General features: G+C 44.6%; 1 protein-coding gene across 2 annotated transcripts; it reads right to left on the reverse strand.

Moving 5' to 3' along the window:
- Nucleotides 1–3,186: 3,186 nt before the first annotated feature.
- On the reverse strand, nucleotides 3,187–20,496 carry LOC698524 (NBPF family member NBPF4). Of its 2 annotated transcripts, XM_077952257.1 has the most exons (14): nucleotides 19,998–20,496; nucleotides 18,483–18,582; nucleotides 17,361–17,575; nucleotides 16,248–16,320; nucleotides 15,175–15,386; nucleotides 13,711–13,762; nucleotides 13,435–13,521; nucleotides 12,664–12,803; nucleotides 11,629–11,680; nucleotides 10,636–10,805; nucleotides 9,598–9,649; nucleotides 8,680–8,852; nucleotides 5,382–5,618; nucleotides 3,187–3,395 (listed from the first exon to the last, which is right to left on the reverse strand). In XM_077952257.1, exons 1-14 carry the CDS (start codon nucleotides 20,233–20,235, stop codon nucleotides 3,190–3,192), a joined length of 2,007 nt encoding a protein of 668 aa, XP_077808383.1. In that variant the 5' UTR covers nucleotides 20,236–20,496; the 3' UTR covers nucleotides 3,187–3,189. The 2 variants fall into 2 exon arrangements, with proteins under 2 accessions (XP_077808383.1, XP_028686826.2); XM_028830993.2 differs by lacking the exon at nucleotides 13,435–13,521 and having other exon boundaries at nucleotides 19,998–20,190.
- Between the last annotated feature and the right edge of the window lie 1,394 nt (nucleotides 20,497–21,890).

Here is a 21,890-nt window from a genome sequence, read left to right on the forward strand (position 1 = left end):
GGGCATTGGTCTCCCTAGGCATTGATTACAATTGGAGGGGGATGAACTGTGACTTCTCAAATCAAAGGAGCATAATGGGTTGAAATAATCAAGAGTATTCTGTGTCTAAAATTCAATCCTCAGTGAAGGACCCCTGCAGTATTGTGTTTTGATTTGAACTTGCTTTGCTGTTTTAGTTGTTTTCATCAAGTGGAAAAGCTACTTTTTGTGACATCCTTTCACCCTTTGCATCCTTCCAGCAGTATTTGGTATCTGTAGGGGAGAGAGAGTAAAAAATCAAATGAGCATTTTTGTCACGTCCTCCTGATGACTGAGTCTGGGGAGATTGCTAAGTAGAGATATATCAGGGGCAAACTGATCTCTTGCTGGCAGGGTGAACTGAAGGGTGAGCCGCGGGATGACTGAAGGGGGAAGAGCCATCCACAAATGAGAAGAAAACACTCCTGAACTTCCCTGAACTTCCAGTCAGCCTGGGGTGCAGGATATAAGGACCCCACCTATGCCCAACCAGCAGCAGGGGACATCAGCCCCTTTCCTTCTGATCCCCTCTGTCTGGAGCAGAGTGATGGCTTTTCCTCCCTGTGAGGATGTGCTCAGCATCCATCATGCCTGCCAAGAAACAGAGGGGAGCAGAAGGAGAGGACCCTTTGCAGAGAAACCCACCCCATTACAACTCCATGTCCTAGTTTTCTAGGGAGGAACGGGAGGGCCATGGGAAGAACCCTGGATGTGAGAAGCAGCAGGGACCTCAGACAATATCCACGTCCAGTTCCATCTTTTACAACAGAGGAGTAGTGATGCCACAGGGGTAAGACTGAACTAAGGGCACATGACTTGCTATTGATGACCCCTGAATTAGAATCCACCCACTAACGCCATTTCAATAAAGATTAGAGAAAGCGAGAGGAAAGGCTGCAATCTGGAGGTATCAACAGTCACGAGAAGCGGTTGGGTCACCTTGGCTAGGACAGGAATATGATTTTACAAATAAATATGAAGTTGCTTCTGCTTCTTTGGTTGGTTAAAAAAATTAAATGAAACAAATATAATTATAAGTATTTGTCCAAAGGGAATCAGGAAAGAAACGGAATTTTAAAAAAAAGTGACTCAAAATGGAGTTAGTAAAGAGAGAGCTGGGACTGTAACCACGGCCCAACTTATTTTCCCTAATGCCCTGAAGTTGTTCCACATCTGGTTCCACCTTAAGGCATTTCTAGAAACATTCTCAATATCTAGAGCAAGAAAACTCTGAAGTACAAAGTGAAAGGCATTAGTTTCTCCCCTCCCACTTACTGTTTTCCCAAAGTATTTTGGGAAAGGTTTGTTTTTAATATTTTATGCCAGTGTGAAGAGAGGCATGAAGAAGGATTCATACACAATCTCCTGCAGAATTTCAGTCTTACTTTGTTATTGTATTCTCTTCAGGAAAGTGAGATCAATGAGTTCTCTTTGGGGATTTTGCAGAAGGACAATAACTGACCAAAAGTGAAATTTTCACATTGCAGTGGTGAGCCCATGAGTGGGCTATAAAATGGGTGTGGGGAAATGTAAAGTGGAAGTTTTCTTTTAAAATGCAAAAGAAAATACTAAATTCCAGTATATGTAATGTGGGAGGTATTATTTCTGTGCATTAGGTGTTAACATACTGACTATTTCTTATCTTTTATTCAAAATTGAGCAAGTGTGCTTCAAGCAGAGGCTAAAAGTCTAATCTATTAATTTTCTTGTTTTTCTTCTTGATTTTTTCTATGCTATACAAACAATACTATTGAGAGGGGAATACAGATCCCATCAAAGGCTGATGGATACTCAGCCTTTTCTGTGGAGTAGCCACACATATGGGACACTTCCATGTTAGTACCTTGAGGTCACAGTAGGCCAGGGGTCCTTGTCATCTTTAGCCACATATTAGAGTCACATGGGAGCATTTTAAAACTACAGATGCTCAAACCACACCCCAGGCCATGTAGGTGAGAATCTCCAGGTGTGAGTTCAAGGCATTCATCTTAATTGAAATCTCACCAGGTGCTTATTACGTGGCAGCAGGATTTAGAGATACTAAATGGACCAGCCCAATTTCCCATCATTTTCTTCCCTTTCCCCATTTATCTCATGATTGGCTTTGTTCCCAGTGGTTCCATGGATTGTAGCCTTCTCCTTGACAATTTCAGTTAAATCTCTCTCTTATCAATTGGGCTGGGCCAAAGCAAAAACTGTCATGTAGACAGATTCTTGTCTGTCATCTTGTGTATGCATAAAGCTGGTCCTATGGTTACTTTTCTCAATATTAATTCATAAAATGCTCTCTCATATGCACTGGCCTCAAGATGCATCTGACTTGCATTTTAGACCCTTCACTGGACTTGTAGAAGTGGAAATGAGAATAAAAAGGAGAGAGGTTGCAATGGTGAACCTCATGATGTATGCAGTTTTGAAGTCCTGCCCTCTGCACGTGCTTTAGAACTGATGTCCCTTTAGAATGTCATAAGTGTTCTCTGGTTAACGTCAGCTCAAGTGAGTCCATGAGGTGAGAACACTGAGACCCTGGCAACTCGATCCACATTGACACTAGGCTGCACATCTGGGGCTGAAGACAAACCTGACTCCAGGCCAGTGGGGACCCCCACCCGTGACTCTGGTTCTAATTTTGTTTCCTACGTGGGGCTCTTTGTGCGTAGTTTTAACACTTCCCATTCAGAGGAACAAGTGATGATTAAGAGTTGACTTAGTTGGATTTCTCAAAAGAAGACTCAAAAGGAAAATCTATGTGTAAATGATGTATTGAAGCAATGATTTCTGCAGAAAGGGGCAATGGAGTTGGGGATGAAGGGAGGAAAGTTAAATTTCCCAAGAGAGTGTGATTCCAGGCAAACGACCCTGTGTTCAGCAGCTTAAACTATGCACTTGGATGAGGACAAGGAGGCCTGGCTCTCCTGTGGCCATGAGAGGGGCTGTCAAGACACTAGAAGAAGGAATAGAGCAGAGTTCTGAGAGCAAAGAGGACATGAGGACAGAAAGGGCCTGTCAGGGTGGGAACCCGTGGGACACAGAGGTAAGACCAGACAGAGGTTAGAGCAGCTGTTGGAGAGAACAAACGGGTGAGAAAAAGCAGTGGGAGAATGAGCTGTCACCATAGACAGAGAAATAAGGAGTGCAGCTATCAGCCATAGATGTGATTACCTCTGCACCCTAAGCTTGCAGGCCAGGGAATCTGCATGCCAGTCTCCACTTGCTGAGCGGGAGTTTTCTTTTGATGATCTTAGGTTTCAGGACACTGGAGGCATGAATCTGGCCATTGACTTGACGCCCTTGTGTGTTGTCTGCTGAGCCTTCAAGTGCATCATCTCCCAGCTGGGGAGGGTTCTTCATCCCCAGGGAGGGCTCTAAAACCAGCTCTGAAAATAAAACCACGGCCAATGGGATCCACTGGCACCCACGATCTTACTGTGTCTTTCTCTTCCACCCAGACAACATCAAATCAGGAAAGTGGCCTTGGAGAAGAAAGTCCAAAGGGTGAGGGGAAGCCAATAGAGTCACTTTAATATTTTCTTTTTTCTTGATCTTTCCCACATTACTGAGCAACGGTAAGATTGCCAGGAGTCAAAGGCATTGCCAATTCACAACAATATTCAAGAAACACAGGATTAAGAAACACAAATAGCTTCTGGGTAGATAAGGCAAAGGCAAGGAAATAGCAGTGTATGTAGGCTATGCTTTGGGGAGAGCAGAGATTACAAGAATCAAAGTTAAATCAGAGTTGCGTTCAAATAGGAGATGGGAATAGAAGGGCCTGGCAGGGTGGCAGCCCATGTGGCACAGAGGTGAGACCAGACAGAGGTAACAGCAGCTGATGAGAGGAAAGAATCAGGAAGGCTAAAGCTAGAGAATTTACAAAAGTTGCATCATTATATGATCTACAGCATCTATATACACCCTATGTAGTATATACACCAGATATACATAGTCACACATAATAGGACAAATGATATAAATGCATATATCTGTACATGTTAATTTAAAGGAAAAACATTATATAGGGATTTGGGAGAGATTGAATGTCACAGTATCATCACTGTTCTGGTCCATTGAAATGGGAAAAAAAATTAGAGACATGAGGAGAATAAGAAAGAAAAGGTGTGGGAGAAACAAATGACCTGGTAGACAGCAGGGAGAAATCACCAGGTGAAGGAAAATATTAATGAAACAAAAGGCATTCACTCTGTCCTCTTACCTGGTGCCTGGTTCAGGCTCTGGACTCCAGGGAAAGTGAGCAACAGGGAGTGTGTCTGAGCCAGTGGGGTGAGTCTTGGCTGGGGGTGTGAGAATCCACAGAGTTGGAAAAGAGAGTCCAGTGGGAAGAAATCAGTCTAAATAAGTCATCCCGACATGTGTCAGTGACTGTGCATCCCCTGACACTCCCTGAGCGCCTTCCGTGTGTCCTCTCCACGTTATCTCACGCCACCCTCCCTCCTCCTGAGGACAGGGGTCCCCTCATTCCTCAGCTGAGGGCATCGCATGACAGATGAGCACCAGGCAGCCCCAGGGGCTCCAGGAGGAGATACTGAGTGGGACGGAGAGTGAGAATGAACACGACCCAGGTTTTAAGGAAATCTGAGCAGAAGTGGATCCCTGTGAGACGTAAACTGAGGACATGACCGTGGACATGAGTGGAGAATTTGAACTAAATGGAATTTCATAAAACAGACTGATGTGAACACTTTCCATGTGAAAGTTGCCCTTTTATTTCAAAAAAAGCAGAAGAAGCTGGACACTTCAGGAGAGTGAGTGTGGGCCCAGGATTTACACTGTTATTCAATGTGCCTCATAGGTTGTTACTGAAAGTGCCTGATAGGGGAAAATTGGCTTCATGAGGGATGGGGAAGGAGAGGAAGAAAATTGGCAGAAGAGTCTGTGTGAGAAAGGAGAGGAGGAGGGGCCCTAGAAAGCAGAGATCTTCATAACTGCTCTACCTCAGAGGACACATCATCCGTGAAGTCACTTTCTAAGTGCAAATTGAGCAGAAAGATAAAAGGATTAGATAACACCTATTCATAGGTTTATGGGGCAATTCTTATGGAATCAGGCCCTTTGGAAATTATAATAATTAATATTCCCAACAGAGATTGCAGGTAGATATTATTTTTCAGCTATCTCAGATGAGGGAACAGAGATGTAAATAGCAAAAACACAAAAACCTAAGCTAAAGTCAACAAGCAGAAAGTGGCAAACCCAGAACCTTTGCTCATCTCACTGGGTTGGAGCATCATGAATTTCAACTTGACCCTGAGGAAGCACAGAGTGGTCCCATTCTCTCCTCCACCCACAGCACCGTGACCACCAACACCTGGATTAGATCTTCATGACGCCGTTTCCTTCCCTACCTTGGAAGGGCCGGTGGTTCCCAGAATCAGCATTGGCTGTGAAGCTGCAGGTGGTGGAGGAGGGGCCCCGCCTGGCCAAGTCATTTCCACAGTAGAACCCTTGATCCAGCTGTAGTCTCAGACAATTGGGCGCCAGGGTGCTTGGCTCCAGCTGTGCCTGTGAAGCCTGCACCTCTGACAGGTGGTGGCTCAAGTCTCCACTCCAAGTCCCTTGGGGACAGTCTGCCTGGGTGGGAGCTAAAGGAGAAGGGGTTTCAGTAGGAACAATCTGAGTTTTCCCTTTGTTACGCATGCCCTGAACACGCATCCCTGATGTCCCTGCTCTCAATAAAGCCACACAGTGACCCATGCCACACAGACAGACATCATGTAAATGCAGGCGATGTCACCTTTCCTGTCTGTGCCTGGGGACGCTGACACAGCAGATGCCCAGGCTGGGGTGTCCCTGAAGTGAAAAACCTCTGCTTTAGCCCAGAGGGCTTTGGATTGTCTAACAAGACCATCCAGATTATTCTTTTATTATTCATCTCCTTCCTGTGCCTAGAGGGAAAGTTCTAGAGAGCCCTCAGAGTGCAGGAGAGGAGGAGCTGTTTTTCTCCCCACACAGGGTTGTAAGAACAGGCCAAGAGTTAGAGCTGCGAGGGTTTGAGAAAGAACCACGAGAAAGGGGGCTGGGAGGCTACAGACCAAACACTAAGTGAGGCAAAATTTCTGGGTTCTGGGACATTTTGAATTTCCCATTGCCTATAATGGTTTGACCCTCTACCCACACATATCCATCCTATTGCCATATAGTGGGTGTCAGCAGACAGAGGCAATGTAGGAGAGGGACCAGTCCCTTCCCAGAAATTCAGGGGCCACAAGAGCCACAGATCAGCATGTGCGGTTCCTTAGGAAGGTCACAGAGGACATGGTCCTCACATTACCCACTGCTCCAGTGGCGTTCGGGTGGCACCCCTTAAACAAATTCTTTCCATTTCCCCAGGGAGAGGAACACACATTCTGAGTGGACTAAGACTTCCAATGACCTCACGCCAGTCTAAGTCGGGTTCAGGATGGGGACTGGGTCTGCGGGGACGGGGCCTGCAGGGATGGGGCCTGTAGGGCTGGATCCATGTGGCCGTGGGGCTCCTCTCTCTCCTCCCCTCTCCACATCCTCATTCTCTGCAAGGTTTTCTAAGTTTTCTTAAAAATGCCTCAGTGTCCTCAGCTCTAACATGGAGATGACACTGCCCACTTGGAAGTGTCCCTTGGGCCCTGAATGTGTTATAGCAGGACAGAGCTTGCTGGCAAAGTATACAGCTTGCTTGCAAAGGTGCAAGGTGCAAAAAACAAATTTTAATTGTTTCATGAATCACTGTGATCCTAGAAAAGCATTTGCTTTTTTTGAAACTCAGGAAGAAATGCAAAATGGGAAAGGGGATTGTCCCAGTAAGAAAGGCACTTACTGACCAAAATAGAATAGAGGCCAACGTCTTTGTTGCTAATTTCTTTCTCTCTCTCTCTCTCTCTCTCTGTGTGTGTGTGTGTGTGTGTGTGTCAGTGTGTATGAGACACTGGGTCTCAGTTCACTGCTCAGGCTGGAGTGCAGTGGTGCATTCATGGCTCACTGCAGCCTCAACTAACCAGGCTCAGGGGATCCTTCCACCTCAACCTCCTGAGAAGCTGGGAGTACGGGTGTTTACCACCATGCCCTGCTAATTCTTTTTTTGTGGAGACAGGATTTCACCATGTTACCCACACTGGTCTCAAACTCCTGAGCTCAGGTGATCCACCTCCTTGGCCTCCCAAAGTGCTGGAATTACAGGCGTGAATCACTACACCTGGCATTTTTGCTAATTTCATTACAACATAATCCAATATACTGGGAGACATCACAGAGTTACTTGCTCTTACAAGAAGATAAAGTAATGGGTAAAAGCCCCAACAATGCCCATCAAATTCCCAGAATAGAGGTTAAAAAAAAAAAGAGAGAGAATGAGCAAGAAGAAATGAAAACTGGATTTTGTTTTTACACGTCCTGTGAAGCTGCTACCTCAAGGGGCACTTGCTCAGAGGAAGGGTTTTCTGGATGTCGTGGGGACAGGAACCACTCTGCTTTGCTCATCGGTTATGCCAGAACCTCATGAGGGACACTAGTTGTCGATGGTTTTCATGAGAATATAGCACTGAGACCAAAACTTGATTGAAACTAAAAACCCACACGTGGAGAAAACCACTGGAGCTCTGCAGAGGATGCAAGCCTGGCCACGCATAGAGGAAGGGACGCTGGACTGCGTCAGTGGAGGGAAGACCCCTCGGAGGAAGTAGAGCCGCAGTCCCCAACCTTTTTGGCACCAGGGTCTGGTTACATGGAAGACAGTTTTTCAGGGACCAGGTTAGGGGGAATGGTTTTGGGATGATTCAGGTACATTACATTTACTGTGCACTTTATTTCTATAAATATTACATTGTAATATATAATGAAACAATTATACAACTCACCGTAATGTAGAATCAGTGGGAGCCCTAAATTCGTTTTCCTGCAACTAGATGGTCTCATCTGGGGGTGACAGTCACTGGGAGACAGTGACAGATCATCAGGCATTTGATTCTCATAAGGAAAGCACCATCTAGATTCCTGGCATGTGCACTTCACAATAGGGTTCGAGCTCCTGTGAGAATCTAATGCCCCTGCTGATCTGACAGGAGGTGGAATCCAGGCTGAAATGCTCTCCCAGTGCTCACTTCCTGCTCTGCGGACCAGTTCCTAATAGGTCATGGACCCATAATGGCCCATAACCCCATGGCTGGGGATCCCTGAAGAAGAGAAACTAGCTTGGGACACAGGAATCATGAAACAGGCCTCCAAATAATTGGGCAAAACTCCCAGCATAGGTGGATGGCCAGAGAAGAGATAAGGACATGTAATTAGCAACATAATTTCAGAAAAGACAGATGCCCTATCTTAAAGAAGGAGGTCTGTTATATAAATTTCTCCAGCTGAGCTACTGTGGCCAAGAATTTGCAATAAACCCTCACCACTCCCCTCCCCGGCCTGTTTTGATAGCCACAGCCTGCTCTTGTCAGAAGGAGCCAGGTGACAGAGGAGTCACTTGGGACAGGAGAAGAGGATGTTCTACCCAGTGGCTGTCTGTGCTTAAAACTGCATCCAAGAGCCAGATTCAGAACAAGCTCAGTGTCTAGGGCCTGCTACAGAGATGGTCTGTCTCAGCTGCACAAGTTGCAGGAAACAAAACATATAGAGGCTGCCTGGGATGACAGTGGATCTTTGTGACCTCCAGGCTGGAGTACTCACAGGCTCCATCCAGAGCAGAGCAGGCAAACTGATCCTCCAATGAGTACAATGTGCTGCTATAAGGCTGGTGGCAGTCAGATAGGTCATGGTGAACTGAGGGCGTCAAGTAAACTTCATCCACGGAGTTCTCTGGGATTTCCTGCTCCTTCACCTCTGGCAGCTCCTGGCTGAGCCTGGGGTAAAGAAGACAGAAGATAAACATCAGAGAGAACCAACACCAATGCGCCCAGCTGGTTCTATAGGGAGGGCCTTAGGGAGGCCCAGAGGAAGCAAAGTACAGTCCCCTCAGAGAGATGCAACCATCCTTCCCTGTCTCAAGGAGGAGACGCATCGTGACAGGCTCTCAGTGCACTGGGCAGGCAATGATCTGGGGAAGAAGGTAATGGAGTGATCCCTGTGGGAAACTGTCAGGACACAGTGCATTCGGCACTTTTGCATACATTTTGTTGAAATTAGCATCAGTGGCCAAATGAATGCAGGCTCTTGAGTCTTCACAGACAGAGTTCCTGTATCCTTAACATCTCTTGTTCTCAACATTGTGAGCATGACATGAGTTATTTTAAGTCACTTCCCTGGTATGGAATACTTGTAAACATAGTAATGCCAAAGAGACAGACATCAGATGTGCAACTCAACTTCTCTTTAAGCAAAAAGGACAGAAAAGGGAACTGCAGAAAATGTCTGTGACTGATCAGTTCAACAGAGTCAACTGAATGCAGATTAGTAGAATTGAAAGGAATTAATAAGGAAGAAATATAAATACAGGTGTACAATGAAAAGAGTCAACATAATGAATACAGCTATTTCATGGTTGGCTGAACAGATGGAACAGGTATATTCTGCACACTCTGACTTTCCCTGCATCCGAGACTCCGGATATCAACACTGTATTAACTGTCCATGATTCCTCAGAGTTACCTGGGGCACGGCGGGTCTTGATCTTCTAGCTCCTCTTGGTCCTTTTGAATTTCTGTAAATACATTGACAAAGGGACAGACACATGAAGCAGGTTCCCCCACACACAAACAATCCACTGTGCAATCCTAACATAGGAACATCAGTTTCCTCAGTGAAAGAAAAGGACACTGTGAGAGAAACATTCCAGGAGGCCTGAGGTCCTGTCATGAAATCTCCCTGTTCTAGAACATCATTATCCCAACATCATCTGTTCTGATTTTGTGCCAACAGTTATGCAAATTTTTCACACAAATTGAAGGCAAATACTCCAGCTGCTTTCTAGAAGGAAAACTGTAATATTCAGCCTTCTATCATCAAATACTCACGTTGTTCATGGTTGCAGGGATTTTAGACACTGAAATTAGAATGCAGGAGGGAATCTACACACCCTCCAATCAAAATGAATCTTTGGTACTACACAGAGACATTGGGTATTCGTGACATCTAGGAGTGACAAGGCCCAATCTTGTTTCTAGAAACTTAACCAAAGGTAATGGACAGCTCAGCTAAAACAGGGTAACATTAAAGACATAGAGAATGAGGCTAGGTTCTTTAAAACCTAGGTAATATCTTTAACAAAAAGTAGACAAAGATGCCACTGGCCTTGGGCAGGCATAGAATCTCATAGCACATGGTTGGGGAAAGAAACCTGTAAGGAACACAATAGCTGGCAAGACAAATCTTATTCACATTAAGAGACCTCACTGATACCTTTGGGCACGTGCTGCGTAGGTTGGTGTGATTTTGTAAATGTCGTGACAGTGGGCCAGGGTGACACAGTCATGGTCTGAGATGAGGAAGAGAGCAAAGCTCACTGACCCACCCCATGTCTGTGCTTCCAACTTGATTTTTGATGCTGATGCAAACTATCCTGTGTCTGTGAGTCATGCCCACACCAATGCCACGTCTCAGTCCAGCCAGGGATGTGAGGTGCAAGGATTACGGAGTCTACCTGGGATACCAACTGGAGATTTATCATGTTCACAATGGAGTACTCACTGTCTACAAGAGCCAAGCTGACTTGCTTTTCTTCAAAACAGTACGAAGTGCTCCCATAAGGGCAGTAGGAGTGAGGTAGTTTAGGAAGGATTGAAGGAGTCGAGCAACATCCATCCAGTGACTCCTGGGGGACTTCATGCTTGTCCACCCTCAGCGGTTCCCTGCTGATCCTGTAAGGTAGGAAGGAGTAAGGATTAATCCAAGGAGTTTCAGAGCCCTGCTGGATTCACGTGAGGCAGGAGGGTGTGATGGCAGAAACAAATGGGGCAGCCCATTAAAGAGTTCAATATTCTCCTCTTCGTGGTGGGTCACAGTGTGGTTGCCATGGGGTAGGTTGCAATACAGAGAGAGGGAAAGAGAGATGAGAGAGAGAGAAGCATCAGGAGTTCAGCGAAGTGGCCAGATCACGATTTTCTGAGGAAGGAGACTGAGTTTCTCTGTATGGTACAATCATGACTCACTGAATATCCCGTTCCATAACGGTGGCTTCATTCCTTTCTTTTAAATGGTATTGAATTTTATGTGCAGTGGCCAAGTAAACATAGGTTTTGTGGCATTATAATATCCCCCAAATCGCAAGACATCAAGTCCTCTTTCTCTCAATATTGTGCATGGTATAACAATAATTTTTTTCTACCTAATTTCCTTGCCTTGAAATGCTCACCACTGTGCTAATGCAAAATCAGCAGAAAACAAATATGCATCTCAGGCTGATGGACACCATAAGAAGAAGATACTTACTTTAAGGAAATCTGTGTGAGTGATTAGTTGTTCACAAGGTCAATTGGTTTTATGTACTGAACTTGAGAAGTTAATAAGAAATGGCAAACATTACAAGTATCACAATGAAAAATGTAAAACATGGTTAGAAAGGATCATTTCTGGTTGGCTGAAGGGATGAATTAGGTATATTCAGGACTTTCTTGTTTTCTGTGGATATGAGTTCCACAGATATCACCCCTGAATAGACAGCCCCTGATTTTTCTCAATTACCTGGGATCAATTGTTTCTTGTCCTTTCACCTCTTCAAGATCATTTCGCTGTTCTGTAAATAAATTAAGAGAAGACCAGTCAGATGAACTTGATCACATTTATATATTCACAACCTTGTGTCCAAACCTACATAGGGGCATAAATATACTCGGTGTGATAACAGGCTATTGTTAGAGAAATTTACCAGGAGGCCTCAGGGTGAGCCTTGTGAGAAGTCACTAGGTTTGCTTTCCTGAGCCATGGAGCAAATCTCCCTGATATGACAGGTCATCATCACAGTCCCTTCTGTCCTGAGTCACAGCAAAATGTTAACCATATCCTATTTACTAACAGATCCTGGAGATCTACTTAAATGCTTCCTAGCAGGTTACTGCAGTATTCAGTATGTTTCCTTCAGATAAGCTGTTGTTGGTGTTTTTGTAGAATGTACATTTAGAGGGACAGATTAAATCAAAAGCATCTCTAATGCAACATGGAAACATAGGTCTTTCATGAGGCAGGGAGTTCCAGGGCCCAGCCTCCTTTCAGAAACATACAACATCTAATAGTGGTGTCATGTTCTGGTACTCACAGACCTCTTAGCTAAGACAAGCCTGCTAAAAGGGGAGGGAGTCTAGCCTGAGAGAAGTGAACGAGGGTAATGACAGCTCCAAGGATATAGATAAGGCTGCCAGTGGCCTTGGACAGGCAGAGAAGCTCAGGTTGTTTGGGAGGGAAAATTAGAAGATTTCATGTGAGATGAGAGATGAAATCTAAATCAGGAGGACTGGTGGATACATCCTGCACCCAGGCTGCAGAGGTGGGTATGAATTTTTCAGGTCAACCTTGGGTACAGTGATTTGCCAATGGGGCAAAGATGAAAGACAATGTGTGGTTTTGGACGAGGATGGAGCACTACTCTGACTCCTAGGATGCTTTCCTTCAAACTTAATCTTAAAGCCTGTTTCCAACCAGTATATAAGCATAGTGTCTTCCTGAAGGTATGACATCTCTCATTATGGACAGATTGTGTGGTGGAAAGAATAGGGAGCCTACCGAGGAAGCCAAGTGAGGTCTCATCCCATTTGGAATTGGAGTCATCCTTGGCAACATCCTGAGTGGAGCAAACTTTCTCTTCATCCAGTGCCAGGAAAGAGACTTCACTATGCAGGTAATAGTTGGACATGTCATGCTGTCTAGAATGAGACAAAACACATTCCCCTGTTAAGTCCTACAGGACTCCCTTCTGTTCAGCATCCTGCAGCTTCCTGAGGAGCCGGGTAGGATAGGATTGACATATTAGACCAAGAGTGATTCAACACCACAGTATGTCATGTGATTTGATGGGACACAAAGGGCGTGGTCACAGAAAGTGAAGGGAGAGTCTCTTCAAGAGAGAAAACCCATCCTTCTAAATGTGGGGTGGATATGACTGCCCTGGGGACAGAGCAACCTCAAGCAGCAAGTGCTCAGTGCACTTGCCACAAACGAGTTGCTGCAGGAGACCCAGACTCTCCTTGTCAACCAGCAGCATGACCTGCAGCAGAGAGAACTAACACGGGGCTTCACTTCCTTCACACAAATTGCGTTGACATTTACATGCAGTATCCAAGTGAACAGAGCTCTTGAGGCATTCCAGACACGGAGATGCTGTGTTTTTAAGTTCCTCCTTTTTCAAATTTTGACACACAGATTCTGCATTTTTAAAGTCCTGTTTTTTTTCAGCATTTTGACATATGAAGTTTTTATTTTTAATTTTCTCGATTGCATTCAAGTACTTACCAACATGCTGACACAAAACATACAGAAAGCATATATGTATCTCACTCTGGATTAACCACATGGGAAACCACAGGTGAGATCAGGAAATCCCTGAGTTTGATCTGTTCACCTGGCTCAACTGATTTTCGGTTCCTATGCTTGAGAGGGATTAAGAAATTGAAACCTATTCAAGTACCACAATAAAGAAGACAACATTGTGAAAGGGGTAATTTGCAGTTGGATGAATGGATGAGACAACTTGATTTGTCGCTTCCTATATTCCCTGGATCTGTGGTGTCCAGGTGTCACTACTGAACTAACAGCCCACAAATCCACAGTTACCTGGGGGGCACTGGTGCTTTCCCCTCCTCTTCCTCATGATCATTTTGATTTTCTGTAAACAAATTCAGAAGAGCAGGTCACAGTAAGGAAATCACACTTCACACAAGACCAAATCAATGTCCAATCATGGCACAAGACATAAATATCCTCAGTGTAAGAATGTGACATTTTGACAGGACCATTCTGACTTATTTTCAGAAGTAGATGAGCCTTCTTTCCAGACCCATGGGATAAAATGTCCCCCATCTGGTAGATCATAATCACCTATCCTCTGACCTAAGTCTATGTCAACAATTAAAGAAAACTTTTTCCACAAGATCTTCAAAAATTGCCCTAACTACTCTCCAGAAGTGTTGTTGCAATACTGATTTATCTAATCATATATCATGGTCAATGAATGGTTAGAAAACTTTATATAGGAGACTGAACTGATGGATAAATTCTAACAACCCTTGCATAGAAAAGGATCTGCGGTGCTACACAGAAACATTGGCTACTCACAGGGTGAGGAACTCAGGGCCCAGCCTTGTTTAGGAAAACTTATAAGCAAGATAAAGGTAGAAGTGTTTATGTCCTGCTTTCAAGGTGACTGCTTAGCCGGGACAAGCTGACCTAAAGGAGACCAAGGCTGGGGCTGAGAACAGTGAATCCAGAGAAACATGTCCAAATATATAGGCAAGACTGTCAGCGGCCTGTGACAGGCATACACACTCCATGGACTTTATTATTGCATGTGACAAGAGACATACGAACCAAGCGAGGAGGCTTGACAGCTACCTCCTGTATACAGGTGGCTATGACTTTGTCACACCTGCCTGTGGTCCAATATGCTAATATTGAGTCCAGAAAGACAAAGTCCATGCCATGGGCCAAGGAGGAGAGGAACGTTCTCTGACCCTCAAGTAACTGTGTTTATTATTCCATCATAGTGTCTTTCTTTGTTTCTTTTTCTTCTTTCTTCTTTTCTTTTTTGTTTCTTTTCCCTTCCCTTCCCTTCCCTTTCTCTCTCTCTGTCTCTCTCTCTCTTCTCTCTTCTCTTTCTGTCTCTCTCTCTCTCTTTCTTTTTCTTTTTTTGAGACAGAGCCTCACTCTGTCACTCAGGCTGGAGTGCAGTGGTATAATTATGGCTCACTGCAGCCTCTACTTCCTGGGCTCAGGTTATTCTCCCCCCTCAGCTGCCTGGGTAATTGGGATGACAGGCACACACCACCATGCCTGTCTAGTTTTTCATATTCTTTGTAAAGGTGGGTTTAACCATGTTTCCCAAGCTGGTCTTGAACTCCTAAACTCAAGTGATCCACCCACCTGGGCCTCCCAAAGTGCTGGGATTATAGGTGTGAGCCACTGCACCCGGCTCCATTATAGTTTGTGACTCAAACCAATACGTATGTATACAGCCTGTCCTCAGAATTGATCTTCCTGAACCTAGACAGAGGTGGGAGGGACAAAGAATAGAGAGGCTACCTGGGAGAATGTTTAGAGCTTCCTCCTCTTCATGATGAATGCGTTCACTCTCTACAACCAGAGCAGAGTCAACTTTGTTTTCCTCAAATGTGATTTTGGTGCTCCTGTGAGGCTGGTTGGAGTTAGAAGGGTTGTGACTATTTGAACAAGTGACAGCACATTCCTCCAGTGAATTCTGAGGGACTTCCTTTTCTTCAGCCTTCTGCACCTCCCTGATGAGCCCCAGTGGGATAGAGATGACAAAAGATTAATCCAAAAGTGATTAGAGCCCAAGAAGTCCTAGCTGGTTTTGAAAGGAGGCTTAAGGGAGTGGTCCCAGAATGCAAAGGAGAGGTTCCTTTTAAGGGGAAACAGGCAATCCTTTTCTGTCTGCAACAGAGCATGGCTGCCATGGGAACCAGAGAGGAAGTGAGCAGCTAGTGATCATTGCATTGGGTAGATAGAAGCTGAGCAGGATGGAGACTCAGTTGTCTCTGTATGGTACAGTCTTGACAGCACACACAGAGATCCAAAAACAGCTGTCACACTGTGTGTCTAAGCTGGGTTGTAGTTCACTGTGGCCACAGGAATATAGGTGTTTATGCCATTGTGGACTCTAGAGGTGGTGTGCCTTCTAGATTTTTTTTTAATTTTAATATTGTGACATGAAATGTAAATTTTTTTGCCTAAATACTTTTCTTTGTGTTCAACTTTGCTAGGTGCTTCCTATTTCCTCTGCTTGTTGCCTCTCTGTTATTTATCTTTACTAAAAGGAACCTAAAGACAACCGTGTATAAAGCAGCTTTGCATCTCCTCCTGACTTTCACTACAGAGAAGAAAAGTTCTCTGTGTGTGCAGGAAGTTCCTAGGGCTGTGAGTTCATCTAGGGTCATGCTTACGTGTACCATGAAGACAATGGACAAGCATGTTAACAGGGCTATTTCCTTGCTGTGTGAGTGCGTGAAATCAGTGGACTCTGCAGGTTTCTTATCCTGCATCTGGAATCTGTGACTACCTTCACCCGCCTTGTGTTCTTTCTGAGACCCTTTTCATATTTTACCACCCATTACCCGCTCTTGATTATTCAGTGTTACCTGGGGGCAGGTGATTCCTGTACTTTCTCAACCTCCTCATCCATCTCATCTTCATCCTCATCTTCATCATTTTCTGCAAATACAGAAGTGTCCATTCAGATATGTCCCACTTCATCTATATCAGTACAGTGAGCCGTATGTGTACAGAGACATGAAGATCTATGTGCATGAGTCCACACTGTACTGAAAGCTCTCATTTTATCTCTAAAAAAATGCCCTGGCATCTTTTCCTGATGCATGAGGCAATGCGTTTCTGATCTGGGGGGGTCACCATCAAGATGTGGCCAAATATTGAAAAGACCTTTTGCTCTTCATATCACTGGAGGCTCGTCCAGGTTCTCTGAGCTTCAGCAGCTGTCTCCCCAATCCTGCTACAGATCTGATCCCGAGGCACAGACTCTGGTCCTGTCACAATTCGCATGTAGAACCTATATCTTTCTTTTAGAACAGGACAAACAACCTTGTCCCACAATATTCCATACATTACGGACTTCATGGACCCTCCAAGTGGCTTCCATTGTGTTATCCAAGGACAATCTGTCCATGGGGAGTGCTCCAGTCTAAACAACTTCCTACCACCAAATGCCACCACATCAAGTGCCTTCTCCAACATGACACAGTGACGAGCTTTATCTCATTGTGAAATATAGTCATAAGTGTTCCTACATTTGAATGCCAGAGACAATTTGTTTGCCTTCACAGAATTAGACACAGAAACCCAGGAAGGATAAATTAATCAGTTGCCCACAGTTGCTAAAGACATTGCTGAAGATAGAGCCTGGGAACCTTCACTCTTAGTCCGGGTCTCTTTTCACTCTAACAAGCTGCCTCCTGTCACAGCCTCCTTCCTGTCCTTTAAAACTGGACGAATGCTGCCTCTTGCTCCAAAGACCATGTTCCATCAAGAAAGGAGGAGACATTTGCAATACTGTGACCTCCAACCCCATGGGTTTCCCATCTCTATTCCTACCCAGGAAGTCCTGGTCATGTCATGCCCACAGATGTTTACTGGAACGATACACTACCTACAAAATTGTCATTGTGGAGGTGTGGAGGTCTGGGGACTTCCATAAGCCTAGAGCTGTGTGTTATCAGGGCCCATGGCCACCTCACCTGGGCTCAGCTTGTGAACAAGGCGCTCTGCCACCCAGTGCCCCTCAGTCAGCTGCTCTCGGAGGTCCTTACCCTGGGACTTTTCAAGGTCATCAGGAGTGAGGAGGGCCTTGAAATGCTGATTCAGTGAGCGGGAGGCATCTCTCCCTTCCTGTAACTTCTCCCGTAACTGGGTCAGCTCTCGTGCCTGAGAGTGAACCAGGGCTTTATATTGCCTAAGGTGAGATAGTAGAGAACATTTAATAATGGAAAGGGATCAGTGATCAGGTCTAATACTGCAACAGAGGATTCTGTGAGAATGTCCTCAAGGAGACCTCCAAGCAGAAGGTCAGAACATGTTTGGGGAAATGTCTGTGGCCAAGAGAAAGAAGAATATATGTGTTTGTATACACATACACACACATATAGAAACACACACATATATACACACACATACATATTCGTATATATACACACACACACAGCCTTCTGATATATCAGAGAGTGCTTCTGTAAGATCCTCATTAATGTTTCATTCATCTTTTTCTTCTGTAAACAAAAGTCGGTGTCTTCCTAAATCAGTTCCACAAGAATGTCCTTTGAGCTCCTCACTTTGGCCATGGGCATCTCTATGTGAAAATTCACTTAGCGCATCTTGCAGTGACTAGACACAAGCCATGCACAGAAATGTGGCCAGGTGCAGATGGGGTGAATTGAAAAGATTAAAGAAGAAAAGAATGACAGGGTCAAGAAGGCAACACTGATTGAATGAATGAAACGCCACAGTCAGTCACGAGGTGATTCTGACTAAGAGTAAAGGTGATGGTGATCGCACACCATTTTGAGTATCCTAAATGCTTCTGAGTGGTTCACTTGTTTTTGGTTTATTTTGTGTTATGCAAATTTGACCTAAACAATTAGTGGCTTCAATAAGAGAAAACAAGGCTTAAGATACAACTGCAATCAATAACTTACTAACATGACTGTTCTCTGTTTTATAAATGTTTGTGTGACATGTGCCTGCCATGTAAATGCCTGCCCTTGTCCTGGCCCAGCTTAGCTCTTAGTTCTCCCAGCTGAGTTGCTGCACTTCAGAGATTCACACTCCTGCCCCTCTGCCTGCCCCCAATGGGGCCTACTCACCCGAGCTCCTCAGCTTGCCTGAGCTTCTCTGCCAGCTTCTCTGTGAATTGCTGTTCATCCCTCAGCACAGAGTCTATGATGTCTTTGTACTCTTCACACTCTGAGAAAAGACAGACATGCCTGCCTCAGTGGAAGGCTGGACATGCTGCTGGGATCACTGCCTATAGGGCACGTGGCAGCATCCATCCCAAGGATGAAAGCAGCCCCAGTACCAGACTCCAGGCAGGCATTTCCACATCTTTATTTATCAACCTCCCAACTTTCTGTTATCTGATACTCCCCAACTTAGAGATGGGAAGAAAGAAACTCAAGGGCCCATCAAGTAGCTTGAGAAGATGATTCACCTGGAACAAGGCAGAGTCAGAATTCACAGCCCCTGAGGTCTGACTCTGAATCTTGGGTCACTTCCCCAAGCCTTTCAGCCTCTCCTGTAAAACACTGCGCTGGGGCATGAAGTAATAATATCCTGCACAGTCGGAAAGACCCTTAGCACTATGGGACTCATGGTTTCCCTTGTACCGGGAATTTCAAGTGCAAATATATCAAACATGTAAAAAATCATATCTGGATATAATTGCATAAAATATGAGGCATAAGACCGTGGGGCAACAATAGAAATATGCCCAAATACTAATAAAGTTTGAATTAAGTTAGAAACAGTAGAATGAAGAACTAATAGAGAGTGTTTTCTCTGTTCCAAGAACTGTTCTAGAAAATGTACAAGCAATAGGTTATGTAATTCATTGCAGTAATTTATAGGGTAGGAATTATTATAGTACCCAATGAACAGATGAGGAAACTGAGGCACAGAGAAGATAGCCAACTTGGATGGAGCCCAGGAGACTGGCCCAGGGTCTCTGCTCTGCACACTACACTGCTACCTCCACAATGTCTTATGTGCCAGCTTTCTTCCTCTTTAGGAACAAGAGCCTGTGCCCCAGGAAGCAAGGCTTCCCTCTCACTGGCACACTACCTGCTTTGAAGGGTGTCACAGATACCACAGTTTCTGTTAGGAGCAGTCTTTTCTTTGAGCTCCTTAGAGTGGGTATAGTGTACGGTTGCCACGTTTCCCCCAAGAGTCCCCAGGACGGAGCTTTGCCTATTGGGCCTCAAAAAAGCCCGAACTGAATGGAAGTTCATTAGTCCCAGATATTTCGACCAACAGACTAGATGTTATATGTCTGCAGGATCTTGTATGGTACAGAGAGGATTCTCATAAACATGATTTAGCCTCTTACTCAGGAAAACAGGTGGTTCTGTGCCTGTGTCAGTAGTCAACATGTTGGATTTTAACTCTCCTCTCACCTCACACCAGACTGCAAATGTGGAAAAGTTGCTAACTACTTTGTGCCTGTGTTTTCCATGTTTAACAAAATGAGGTTAAAATACTCACTTCTATTGTCCTAGAAGTATGGGAAGGATGACATTAATTTTGATGAAGAGACCGTTCAGTTTCTCAGAGAGAAGACAGGTGGTCATTCATCACTTTCGTGATGGTGAATCTATAGAACTTACTGTATTTCTTCAGCTGGTTGGCCAGGGAGTAGGCAGTAGCTTGAGTTATAAGGAATTTCTCTTTGAGGTCTCGGAACTGCTGATTGCTCTCTGCCAGCTGGGAGCGCAATTCCTTGTTGATTTCTAGGATGTTCATCTCTGCCCTCTCGCGGGACAAAGGGTCGGCAGATACCACCATGCTGACGTTTGTGGCAGAAGAGGTAGAGCCAGGGACTGGGGAGAAGAAACCCAAACACATGATGGGTCAAAAACTAGTGAAATCAGTTAGGTTTCATCAGGACTGAGAGATGACAATAACTGGAATTGTTAACTTACGGTTGAGAAAAACTTGATCAACACCCACAACACTTTAGAGTCCTTAACCGCAAAAACAGGGTCCAGGATGCCTGAGCTCAGAGTTGAAGGCACTGCCTAAAGCTCCTACTCTGACAAGAGTGAGGGAGGTAGCAGCCAGCGTGCCAGGTAACGGTCTGCAGTTGCAATAACAGAATTAGAAGGTGGGGGTGTCATGGAATCTTAGGAGCCCTGTATTCCAATTGCCCAGCCTGTGTTGAAACACTAGGCTCCCTGGTCTCACCTGAGGGTCACTGATGGGGACCATTTCTTCAGCAGTCACTCTCAGTATTAGTGCACCCTTGTGACAATGTTACAGGCCCACCTCTTTCCTAATACATATAAGCATGTTCCTCATTGCTCATCTCTTGTGTGTATAAAATCATCAAGGTGGAGCTAGTTTCCCCTAAGGTTATGTTTTCTTAGTGGTAGTCACAAAGTCACCCCACCTTCTTTTTAAGGTAAAATGATCTCAATGCTTTTCCACAAGTGAAAGATATCAAATTTTAGACTGCTAAGATATCTTTTGGGTCTTCTGCAGTTTTTTTGTGTCTACTGAAAATGAATGAATAATTCATTTTTAAAAAATATTTTCTATCCTTTCTCAGTATTCTTGTTGCATCCCATTGTTATGTTGGTTTCTTTTCTCTTACTGGGGAAGCATCTTGTCTTTTCACTACACTTAAGACCAGTTTCACATCCCTACGTCCATAGCTCTTCCTCTATGCATGGATTGGTTTGCTTTTTTAATGTCACTGAACACTCGTTTCATACTTATCACTTACAAAGATCATTCTGGTTCCAAAAGAGTTCTTTTCAAGGTGTCAAGTGATGAAAATCATTTGTATATATCCCCTGAAAGCATGTGTGACCATGTATCTTGGGAAGTCTTGTAAACCTGTAACTATTTTCATTTAGTTTTCCCATATATTGAAAAGAACAGGGCCATGAACACTTCTTATGGAACACTGTTGGATATATATATATACATTTTGAGTTGCTGTAAACCACTGATGTGTGGTTGCATTCCAGTAACAGAACCTGGCAAGATCAAGCTCATGGTCAGAGGTGGTTGGTGATCCTCAGTGTTCCTGTGCAATAGAAGGTGAGTTTGAGATGAGAGGGATGAGTAGGGGAGCGTGATCCCCTGAACCACCTCCTCACTTTCTCAGCTTTCATCCCCACCCAGATTTTGTGAGGCTAGAACTTGGGAGATTGTCCTGTAGCCCAGGTCTCCTAAGTTTGGCTGCTGGACTTGCCTGAGTTGAGGTGTGATAAGTGTGACCATGGGCTACTCAGCATTCATGTGGAAGTGAAGGGAGGAGGACTGGATCAATCCCATTGTAAAGCGTGCCTCTCAGCAGCCTGCACCATCCTCCAACTACACTGTGTAATGACAGTGCTTTGAGAGGTAGCAAAAGCTGTAAATAAATCTATTTTCTGGTGTGTGTGAGACCTGATATTATACGGGAGGAAGAAAAATCTGCAAAATTTCTTCATTTTAAAAATGGTGAAACTGCAGATCAGAAAGACCAGAAAGTTATATGGCTTTTTTGAGGT

Source organism: Macaca mulatta, chromosome 1 (assembly GCF_049350105.2).
Source record: "Macaca mulatta isolate MMU2019108-1 chromosome 1, T2T-MMU8v2.0, whole genome shotgun sequence".
Taxonomy (NCBI): domain Eukaryota; kingdom Metazoa; phylum Chordata; class Mammalia; order Primates; family Cercopithecidae; genus Macaca; species Macaca mulatta.